This window comes from Mesoplodon mirus (genome assembly GCF_964341445.2).
Source record: "Mesoplodon mirus genome assembly, chromosome: 14".
In the NCBI taxonomy this organism is placed as follows: domain Eukaryota; kingdom Metazoa; phylum Chordata; class Mammalia; order Artiodactyla; family Ziphiidae; genus Mesoplodon; species Mesoplodon mirus.
Genome location: NC_138990.1, coordinates 32,543,446 through 32,555,780, shown reverse-complemented (window position 1 = coordinate 32,555,780; position 12,335 = coordinate 32,543,446). Strand labels below are relative to the sequence as shown.

General features: G+C 35.3%; 1 protein-coding gene across 1 annotated transcript in view; it reads left to right on the top strand.

The window, feature by feature from the left end:
* ROCK2 (Rho associated coiled-coil containing protein kinase 2) overlaps window positions 1-12,335 on the top strand; it is a 137,149-nt gene that overhangs the window by 60,695 nt on the left and 64,119 nt on the right. The window contains exon 4 of the mRNA XM_082642061.1: window positions 11,369-11,506. Coding sequence (XP_082498187.1) covers window positions 11,369-11,506 — 138 coding nt within the window. The remainder of the gene's footprint in view (window positions 1-11,368; window positions 11,507-12,335) is intronic.

Sequence of the window (12,335 nt, the reverse complement as noted above, 5' to 3'; positions counted from 1 at the left end):
TCCTTTTAAAGACTCATTTACTGATTTCACATATTGGCTTAACAAAACATGTTTTTATAGTTAAGGTGGTAATGTTCGACTTTTAATAGATATTTTTGCATAAAGTACTCTGGTACTGTGGAAAAACAGTCAAAGCCATCTACTTTTGTTTCTGTTCTATGGTATGCAGATTTCCTGTCATCAAAGGTTTCATTTCTTTATCTTGGAGTGGCACTAATAATAGAACTTTTATAAGAGGTTTTGTGAGGACTAAATTATGTTATACAAATGTGGTACTTATCATGGATGGGGCACATTGTAGGTATCAAGTAAACATTAGCTGTTGTCACTATTGTCAGTTTCTGTGAATTTATGGCATTAAATGAGTTTTAATTTTGAATAAATAATCAGAAGTCTTGTTCTTACTTTCATATATATTTATGTATGTTAATTTGCTAGGGCTGCCATAGCAAAATACCAGACTGTGCTTAAACAACAGAAATTTATTTCCTTACAGTTCTGAAGGCTGGAAGTTCAAGATCAAGGTGTTAGCATGTTTAGTTTCTTCCAAGGTCTCTCTCCATGGCTTGCAGATGGCCACCTTCTCACTGTGTCCTCACATGGTCTTTCCTCTGTGCATGCACATCTCTGGTGTGTCACTCTGTATGTCCTTCATCACCTCTTCTCATAAGGACTCCAGTCAGGTTGGATTAGCACCATCCCTAACTGCCTCTTTTTAGCATAATCATGTCTTTAAAGGCCCTGTCTCCAAATACAGTCACATTCTGAGGTACTAGAGGTTAGGGCTTCAAAATGTGAACTGTGGGTGACGGGGACACATGATTCACCCCACTACAGTATGTATGTATGTATGTATGCATGTATGTTGGGATGAACTTTTCAGTGAGATAACCTTTTGACCATGGTATGTGTGCTTACTTTTTTTATGTTTATTAACTTTTCTTGGACACTAATTCTCTTTTCTTTGAAAAAGAAAGTTATAAATTCTAGCCTTGCAAATGTCTTCTTAAGGTAAAAATACAGTCTTCCTCTCTATTAGTAGAATATACATTGTTCTTCAGATATTCCTTTGGTTAGTTGATTAGCAAATGTTTATTAAATGTCAAGTATCATTATAAGCATATAAGTATCGTCAACACATTAAACAGGTAAACTACTCAGACAAGGCACCTTTACATCCATGGAGCTTTTGTTTTGAAACTGTTATAGTTTCAGAAAGAAATTGTGGTCTATGTTCTAAAAGTAGAGTTATAAATTAATCTTAAATGTAATGCATATATGTTAGGAATTACTTATATATGATTCTTTACTCGGGGGAGATGTATAAAAACAAGTTTTCATGGTAACAGTGGAAATATTTTTATTTTGAAGTTATATCTTATTATTTTGGAGTTTGGAAACCTTTAATTGGTTTTGCGATATTGTCTACTCATTCTCCTTAAGAAAATGTGACATTAAATTTTTTCTTGGTGGTTTTATTTAAAGCTCCACAGATTAATATATGAATGTATTCTCATTCTCAAAGGTCTAAATTACTTAGAATTAGGTAAAATATGAAAATCTCTATCATGTCTTCTCTCGATTCCCATTTTCAAACATAAAGGTAACCAGCCTGTTGGTGATCTTTTAGTGCTTTGATGATTAAAAATATTTGGGGACTGTTGCAAAACTAGTGTCAAATTATTTTCAGTGGATATTTATATTTTATTCTAATTATTTTCATTCTAGGAAAGTTGAAACCTTTCCATATTGAGTTATAAAAATTGCATCAATGCTAATTTTTCTCCCTTGAAATTAAAAATTATTTTATTTATACATCAAATATGTTCATAGTAGAGTAATAAAATAAGCCAACATTATACTTTTTAAAATCACCTGCAGTCCCACTACTGAGAGATAACTACTTTTATTACTTTGATGTATAGCTTTCCAACTTTTCTGTTTCTAAAGATATGTGTAATATATGTATATTAAGGGACCATATTATGTACATGGTTTTACAACCTGTGTTTTCTTATGCAACAGTAAATAGTAACACACACTTGTATAACAGTTACAAAATGCCAGGCAGGCTGCTAAGCAATTGGTATATAGTAGCCAGTCTTTACAACAGTCTTTCTAGATGGTATAACTGCTGTTATTCCCATTTTACAGATGGGGAAATTCAGGTGGATAAGATAAATGACTTGCGAGAGTCCACACAGCTGCTAAGTGGTTGAATTGAGATTTGAACTTAGGCAGAGGACTCCGGAGTCCATTCTCTTTGCTCTATGGCCATAACCAGTTTTCTGTGCCAATATAGACTTTGTATGTAATTTTATTGGCTACATGGTGTTTCACTATCATCTTAATCAACCTCTTACAAGTATTCAGTTCTTTCTTGAAACACCATTTTTTCTACATTACTGGCTCTTCCTTCTCAGTTTCCTTAGTGGTTCATTCTCCACCTGACTTGTAAGTATTGTAGTTCCCAAAGGCTAGGTTCTTATTTTTTTTTGATCTGCATTTTCTCCCAAGGCAAGTTCATGCATTCCTCTGACTTTAAATACAATCCATGTGATGTCAAGGCTCAAATTTATAGCTGCTGCTCAGAACTTTCTACTTTGCTCTCCAAACTCATATTCATGGTAGCTTATTTGACAACTCCATTAAGGTGTATCACAGACATCTAAAACATGTGAAATTAGAATGCTTGATTCCCTCTCTAACTTTGCTCTTCCTTCCATCTGTTCCTTCTCTTATTTTCCCATCTTAATAAATAAATGACTAGCATCAACCCAGTTGATGCTCAAGCCAAAAAATTGGGAGTCATTATTGATTTCTCTTCCCCTCATTTCTTATATTTAATTTTTCAGTAAGTCCTGCTCATAATATTTCTCTAGTCTCTCCACTTTTTGGGGGGTATTCACTGCCATCGCCTTTCTCCAAGATACCCTTTCATTCCCAGTCAGGTATGAGGGCCTACTTTGTGTCCTGCTTTGTTTTCTACTCCTGCTAACAGTTTCACCATTGTACTATTGATTTTGGATTGGGAAGTGCTGATGGAGAAAATACCAAGACTGGATTTATTAAATCTTCTGCAGATTCATGCTCTCCAAGCTCAGCTGAACCCACATTACAATTTGGCAGACTTTTTTCCCCATACTTCATAGCCTTGTATTTTCACATACCACTCCTACCCCAATAAGGGTATAATAGAATCAACTATGGGGCTTTTCTAACATACATGCTTTGTTTCATTTTGTTTTCTTTATTTCCCCACTTCTCTATAGTGAGATACGTGAAGATGGGAAGTATAGATCTATCTAATACAAACTGCTGCCAAATTGACCCTTCTAAAATATATTCATTGTATCTCTCCTTTGCATTTCATGGCTCCCTTGCCTACCAAATGAAGCATGAAGTCTTCGTCCCGGCCTTCTAGGCCCTCTTATTTAAGATATCACCAGTTAATCTTTTTAACCCTTATTTTCCATCATGCTCTCCTTTCTGAGCAAGCTACTTATTTCAGCACATGCTCATGTTTACTTGTCCGTTCCTCCAAATATGTTTCACTCACTCTCAGTGCTTATTTTAAAAGAGAAGTTTCCTGATTCCTTTTGCTTTCCTTCCTACCCTTTGAGTGTGCCCTCTCTCGCCTGCATCTTTTAATTATGATCGCTTTATTTAATTTCCCATATTATGCTTTGTGCTGTACTTTATATGTATACTTCTTTGAATCTTTTTATATTGTAAATTTTTTGAGGGCAGGAACTGTGTCTTTTCAGTACTTTTGGCATTCCCATCAGGAGTTCATAGCTGTGTGTCTGAAAATAGTTCACCTATATCTGGGAAGATGATCTTCTTTAGTCAAGTACAGTTTAGTAGGAATATCCGTAGAGCAGCAGGGAGAAAGGGGGGAACCCTCACCATGGAGCCATTTGTTAATTCAGTCTTCAACATTGGTAAAGGACGTGTTTGTGCAGCTAGATCATATCTGTGATTGGATTTTTCTTGTCTTTTTATATCCTGTACAGCACAGAACCTGAAATGTAGAAAGTTTTCATTGATGTGAATTGACTGTGATTATTCCTGATTCCTGGGCTCAGGTGCTCCCTGCAGATCCAGAATGCTAAGGGGATACAGATTCTCAGTAATAGAACTCAAGGCTGATATGAGATGAAGATCTTGTTTTTTGTTTTTTTGTGTGTGTTTTTTTAAAATCTCCTACTGGCTTGCTCTTAATTTAAATGGTTTTAAACTAAGGTTTTAAAGTGGAACCAACCAGAAGGAAAAACTGTATGGGAAATGATTCTCTAACACTTGTCATGTAAACTCAGATTTTTTAGTCCTTTTTGGAATAAAACAGGCTCCTCGCTGGTTACAAGGTTATTTCTGATTTGTATAAATTATCTCCCTTCCTCCATGTTTTTGTAATTCCTGTATTCCCCCCATTCAGTCTTAGCTGCCACAACCAGACCTGGCAGAAAGCAGGAGGACATGCTTTTCTTGTGTTTTTAATGGAAACCTCAGCAGCACACAATAACTGTTCCAGATCTGTCATATAGATGCATTGGTTCTTTTTGTAAAAATAATCTATTGTAATTTTTGATATTAAAAATAAATTTTAAAGCCTCAAATGGGGCATTTTGGTTAGAATGATTTTCAAAAGTTTTTGTCCACAAGTGTTCTAGGAGATCTAGGTCCATTTTAGGACTTTTCCAAACATGTCTCTAGCTACACTGAGGAATGTTTCGTCTACTTAAAAAAAATTTTTTTAAAGAAGTACATATTAGCTATAAAAGCACAAATAAATCTAAAATAAAAATCCCTCAGAATTCCATCAGCTGAGATAAAACTGTTAACTGTTTTGACCCTTATTATCTTTTTTTTTCCCCACATACATATAGTCAATTAGCTGGTACTTTTGCATTCATCCACTTTTAAAATTAGAAACTAGGAATATAGCATTCTTTTCTCTAACAAATAGAGACATTGGAAGAGAAGCAATATTTTTGTCCTTTAGGTAATCATGGACTAGTGACATAGGGGAGACACATGTAAAGTTTCATAACAGAATGAACTGAGTTCCATTTGTCTATGGTAGAATTAGCTAACGTTTTCACTGACTATATTCTGTGTGCTAAGTATTTATATTCATTATCTTGTTTTATCTTTTCAGCAATTCTGTGAGATTCTTAAGTAGATGAATTCACTGAAATTTAGAGAGATTAAATGAATTGGCCACATAGTTCATAAATAGTTAGGACTTTTGCCCAGGTTTGTTGACATCTACATCTATGCTTTTAAGCAGTACTCTCTGCATTGTTGTAATGAATTGCTACTATATCTATTTATCCATCCATATTGAATAAAGGAGAAAGAGCTAGAGAACAAAGGGGAACGTACAGAGATGCTGAGGAAGATTATAATAGAATCATTGAGAAGGAGACATCCTCACGAGGAAGGTCAGTGGAAACCAGCTTTCCTAAAATAACAGTGCTTTACTGTAGTACTTTGTAATACTAGTACTAATGTATTTTAAGGTATGAGGCAGACGTTTGGCATGAATACAACTATTGCCTCTTAATGTTTGTTCTGTAGATAAAGTCAAAGACTACAAGCTGGTGGTTCCCGACGCTTGTGTTATGAGCCTGTGAAGTGCTCTGTTACAGTAGCTTAAATGAAATTCAGGCCTCATTAACTAGAACATCTAACCAAAATTGTCTTTATTTATTAAAAGTTTTATAGATCTCATAGCTATAATTTTGCTGAATTTGTTAAATTGGATAATTCAGCATTGTGCCAACCACTGGGCAGCCTCACAAATGAAAGTTTGTATTGTATTCTGTTCTTAAAGGAGCTTATGAAGCAGACATGTACACAACTAATTTTGATATTAGATTATTGTAAGCATTTTGGAAGCACAGAAAGGGAAATAGTTTTGCATAAAGAATCACCAAGAATAAAGCACCAAGAACAGGCATTTTTCTCATGTTCAGAAAATCATCTTATGCCTGTGTTTTTGTTTATTTGAATGAACGGCTCTTTTCTCTAGGTTTGTTTTTGTTTAGTTAATTCATATATAAAAGATTAAACATAAATAAATATTTAACTATTTCCTACTAGCTGACAAATATCTTTTAATTTCTGTTCATAGCTGTTCTTTATAGCAGAATTCTTAAAACTCTTGTCATGGTCTGAGTCAAGCATAAATAATATTATGGTATAAATTAATTGGCTCTTACTGTTATATGATTGCTTTTTCTAATGAAGTTAAGATAACACTGAAATCCGATTTATTCTTAGAATAAGTGAACATTTGAAGAATGGCATAAATACAGAAGAGAGAGTACCTTAGCTGTCTCTTTTTAGTAATGTTTTAAGCTTTAAAAAAAACCCACAACATTTTATTAAAAGCATTGCTGGAGTGAGCATTTGCTTTGAGATAGTTTGCTAAGAATCTGGTCTATCTACTGTGGAAGGGATTTCTACTTTTAAGACTAGGGTCCTTCATACTCTAATCCCCTACCCTCCCACCCATGTTTTCATATTGCTTTCCCATATACATTCTATAAATGGCATAACACCATACAAATCAAAGGAATTGTTTTCCTAGTTTAGTAATTTAATATAGAAGATGGATATAATCTGTGACCCTCATCATAATTTATTTGGCCCTTGGCATATAGGATTCTTTTCATGTAAAGTTACAGTATATCAAAACACTTTAAATTTCAAAATATTTTAAAATACTTTAAATTTCAAAGTATTTCAAAATAATAAGTGATATAACCCATTGATATAATAACCTTTCGAATTATAATTTGATTAGGCAGTTTTCATCCTGGGCTGTATTTTCTTTCTATCCATATTGATGTTTTATTTATTTGTTATATAAAGTACTGAGAAGGGATGTTAAAATTTCCAACTGAAATTAGGATTTGCCTTTTTCTTTCTTTAGTTCTGTCAATTTTTGCTTCATGAATTTTTTTTTTTTTTTTGCGGTACACGGGCCTCTCACTGCTGTGGCCTCTCCCGTTGCGGAGCACAGGCTCCGGACGCGCAGGCTCAGTGGCCATGGCTCACGGACCCAGCCGCTCTGCGGCATGTGGGATCTTCCCGGACCGGGGCACGAACCCACGTCCCCTGCATCGGCAGGCGGTCTCTCAACAACTGTGCCACCAGGGAAGCCCTGCTTCATGAATTTTTTTTTTTTTTTTTTTTTTTTTCTTTTTGCGGTACGCGGGCCTCTCACTGTTGTGGCCTCTCCCGTTGCGGAGCACAGGCTCCGGATGCGCAGGCCCAGCGGCCATGGCTCACGGGCCCAGCCGCTCCGCGGCATATGGGATCCTCCCAGACCGGGGCACGAACCCGTATCCCCTGCATCGGCAGGCGGACTCTCAACCACTGCGCCACCAGGGAGGCCCTTCATGAATTTTTAAGCTTATTTATTAGATACAAACATATTTAGAATTTTTAATGCCTTCCTGATGAATTATTACTCCTTTTGTCTGAATTATCCTTTTTTTCTCTTTGCCTTGAAGTCTACTTTGTTATTAATATTGTTTTATCTACTTCCTTATCCTTGCTGTTTGCATGGTGTATCTTTTCCTATCTTTTTATTTTTAACCTGTTTGATCTTATATTTAAAATATATGAGGTTAGGTTTTGCTTTTTAATTCTCATAATCTCTGCCTGTGAATTGTGTGTTTAGTCCGTTTATATTTACACATATTTCAGACTGTTTAAAATTGTCTTGTAGTCCCTTAAGTCTCTATTCATTTTCATTTATTCATTTTTCTCTTTATTCTCTACATTGATTTGTGTTCAGGTTCACTGAATGTCCTTCTATCTCCATTCTCTGTTAAGCCCTTCCAAAGAATTTTCCATTTTAGCTATTTTTCAGTTACAGAATTTCCAATTGGTTCTTTTTTTAGTTCCCATTTCTCTGTTGGTATTTACTTCTGTTCATTCATTGAGACTCTTTTTTCCTTTTTTTCTTTAACATACTGTCTTTTAGGTCTTTGGACATATTTATAACAAACATTTAAAGTATTTGTTAGCTAAATCCAACATCTTTTTGGGATGTTTGCTATTGACTGCTTTTTTCTTGATGATGAGTCACATTTTCCTCTTTGCCTGTCAGGTAATTTTAAAATTATGTACAGGTCCTTTTTGATATGTGATAGAGACTCTGAATTTTGTTATTTTTCTTTGACAAGTGTCGATTTTCATTTTAACAAGCTGTCCAGTTACTTGCCGATAACCCTTAACTTTTGGAGCCTTAGTTTTTTACTTGGTAAGTGTAGATGTGTTTAAAGACCAGGTTGTTTCCCAAGTCCTTTTAAGGACTCCAAACTCTACTCCCCTTTTGATCTTTTAGGGTTTGGTATTATAAGGCTTTGTTAGGTAGTGCTAGAGTAGGCCTTGCTTTAGAGCATGGTGCTTTCTCTTAAGATGTCTCACCTCAATGTCCAGGAAATCATCAAGGTTTCTCCACTCTTTTTTTTTTTGGCTGGAAATTGAATGTACCTGCAATGCTGTTTAACATCTGGTGTCTCTGTTTTGTTATCAGCCCCGTAGCAGTTGCTCTCTGGTATACCTTTGCTATTTCCTCTTTGGATAATCCCTACCTTTGTTGAGCTTACATTCTAATATGGGACTCAGACAATACAAGGAAACAGCATCAAAAAATTGCAAGTTATGATATCTTCTCAGAAGAAAACACATCGAGTTCTGGGGTAGAGAACAATGAGTCTGTTTCCCCCACGTCTGCAGTAACTTCCTTCACTGTAGTCTTGAACCCCTCAAAATCGTCCATGAGGGTTGGAATCAGCTTCTTCCAAACTCTTGTTAATGTTGATATTTTGACCTCTTCCCTTGAATCATGAATGTCCTTCTGGCATCTAGAGTGGTGAATGCTTTCCAGAAAGTTTTTAGTTGCCTATACCCAGATCCATCAGGGGAATTGCTGTCTATGGCAGCTATAGCCTTACAAAATGTATTTCTTAAATAATAAGACTTGAAAGTCAAAATGACTCTTTGATCCATGGGCAGCAGAATGGATGTTGTGTTAGCAAGCATGAAGACAACATTAATATCATCGTACATCTCCAACAGAGCTCTTGGGTAACCAGGTGCATTGTTAATGAGAAATAATAATTTGAAAGGAATCTTTTTTCTGAGCATAGGTCTCACCAGTGGGCTTAAAATATTCAGTAAACTATGTTGGCAACAGATGTGCTGTCATCTAGACTTCATTGTTCCATTTATAAGGCATAGACAGTAGATTGGCATAATTCTTACAGGCCCTAGGATTTTGGGAATGGTAAAGGAACATTGGCTTCAACTTAAAAGTCACCAGCTGCATTAGCTCCTAACATGAGAGTCAGCCTGTACTTTGAAGCTTTGAAGACAGATATTGACTTCTCCTTTCTAACTATGAAAGTCCTAGATGGCTTCTTCTTCCAGTATAAGGCTATTTCATGTACAGTGAATATCTGTTGTTTAGTGTAGCCACCTTCATTAATTATCTCAGCTACATCTTTTGGATAACTTGCTGCATCTCCTACATTAGCGCTTGCTGCTTCACCTTGCTCTTTGACATTATGGGGAAAGTTCACGGGCAGCCAATTCCTGCTAGCTTCAGACTTCTCTTCTGCAGCTTCCTCACCTTTCTCAGCCTTCATAGAATTGAAGAGAGTTAGCCTTGCTCTGGATTAGACTTTGGCTTATGGGAATGTTGTGGCTGGTTTGATCTATTCAGACCACCTGAACTTTCTCCATATCAGCAATAAGGCTGTTTTGCATTCTATCATCTGTGTGTTCACTGGGGTAGCACTTTTAATTTCCTTCAAGAACTTTTTCTTTACATTCACAACTTGGCTAACTGATGCAAGAGGCCTAGCTTTCAACCTCTCTTGGCTTTCATCATGCCTTTCTTACTAAGTCTAATCATTTCTAGCTTTTACTTTAAAATGAGAGATGTGCGACTCTTCCTTTCATCTGAACACCTACAGGCCATTGTAGGATCATTAATTGGCCTAATTTCGATATTGTTGTGTCTCAGAGAATAAGGAGGCCCAAGGTGAGGGAAAGAGACAGGGGAACAGCAGGTCAATGGAGCAGTCAGAGCGCATAAAACATTTATTGATTAAGTTTGCTGTCTTATATGAGCATGGTTTGGGGCACCCCAGAACAGTTACTGATCACAGATCACCATAACAAATATAATAATGACAATGAAAAAGTCTGAAATATTGTGAGAATTACCAAAATGTGACAGAGACACATGAAGTAAGCAAATGCTATTGGAAAAATAGCACCAGCAGACTTGCTCGACACAGTGTTGCCACAAACCTTCAGTTTGTAAAAAATGTAGTATCTACAAAGTACCGTAAGTCAAAGTGCAATAAAACAAGGTATGCCTGTAAAAAATGTCAGACCAGGGTGGTATCAGTGGAGGTAGTTAGAAATGGTTGGATTCTGAAACGGTTTGAAGGTAGAACTGACGTGATTTGCTGATGAGTTTTTATGAGCTATATGAGAAAAAGAGGAGCCAGAGGTTTTTAGCCAGAGCAGTTAGAAGAATGAAGATGCCATATACTAAAATAGAGAAGACTATAGGAGAAACAAATTCAGGGGTGAAGATTTGGAGTTCAGTTTTGATCATCCTACTAGATATCCAAGTATAAATGTTAGCAGTTATTATTTATTATTAATTATCCAGTGGATGTTAACTTTTATAATCATTCATTAAATATTTATTGGCTCTGTGGTAGAGTTTGCTATGTTATATTCTAGGATTTAAATGATGGTCAAAAATGGACACTGTCCTTGCCTTTATGGAATTAGCAGTCTAATGAAGAAGATAAGAATTGATCAAATAACCATATTATTGGTAGTTTTTCCCTTAAAAAAATAAGCTTTTAAGTAGGATACCTAGGAAGAAATAAGGATGACTTAACAAAATCACAAATAACCCTTGATATCTAAATTTATTAGGTTCTTATGGTCAGATCGTGATGGATACATGTACATACCTTACAAGTTTCTCATTTAACAACATCTTATTCTTAAAATTGGTTAGCTTAATTAACATGAGGGAATGAAGCTTCGTGAATTCAGTTTTATTTAGATGAAATGAGGTAGTTATATATTGAATATAGCATTTAAAGGTATTGTATATTTCATGAAATATTTAGGCTGTGGGGAGTTTTCTCCTCTCTTTCATTGAAAATGTTATGTTTTTACTTTTTATTAGTTAGCTAAGGATCATTTTGTTTTGTAACTAAAGTCTTTAAGAACAGCATTATATTATGATCTGTTGTTCACCATTTTCTCATAAAATTAAAGAATTAATTCTTGTGTTTTGAAAAATCAACAGGTTCGTCATAAGGCATCACAGAAAGTTTATGCTATGAAGCTTCTTAGTAAGTTTGAAATGATAAAAAGGTCAGATTCTGCTTTTTTCTGGGAGGAACGAGATATTATGGCCTTTGCCAACAGTCCCTGGGTGGTTCAGGTAAGCATACTAACTTTTATAAATTTATTTCCCCTTTTTATAAGTGCTTATTATTTGTAAGAATTGATTTTGCATGCTGAAAGTCCTATATCTCATTTACGTAATGACAGTGCAGTTATTTTTAATAAGATCTGATTCATTACACTTGTTTAATCTTCTTAAATAGTGTGTTATATAGACATGACATGTAATACTTAATTGTTGTATAAAAGCAAGTATTACTTGCAACTTTCTCTTTTTTAATTCCTTTATAAAAAATTGGATTGATTACCAGTATGCCATTGTTCCCCACCTACTCTTGCTCATGATTTACATAATAGGAACAATCATCAGTTTATCTTGAAGAGGGGGAAAAATTCTACATTAAAATTTTGGAAAATTCTCATATTACCTATAATGTAAGACATTTTTGGGATTCCTAATTTAGCCTTTTATTTGACTGTGAAGTAAGGAATTTACTTGGTTACCCAGTAGTACAGGTCACAGAGGAAGGACAGGATAAATACTTTATTCTTTCCCTGTATTTACCAGTTTTCAAAATAAGGGATTATTTTACTTTTATCCTCAAAGGTGACCAATTTGGGAGAACTATCAGTTTAAACTCATGGACTTAAAACCTATTTGATGTGTTTCAGTCCTTTATCTTATTCATACTCAAATTGTGACACCTTTGGCAGTGATCATGTTCAGGTTGGCTCTGAGTCCTTTTGACAGAGCCTTAGTTAGTCTTTGATAGCTAGCTTGCCGTCTTGATACATAACAGAGTGTTCCAGACGTGTCTTGTACATTTTCTGTCCTTCACATGAAGTTAACCTTGCTTGTATGTCCA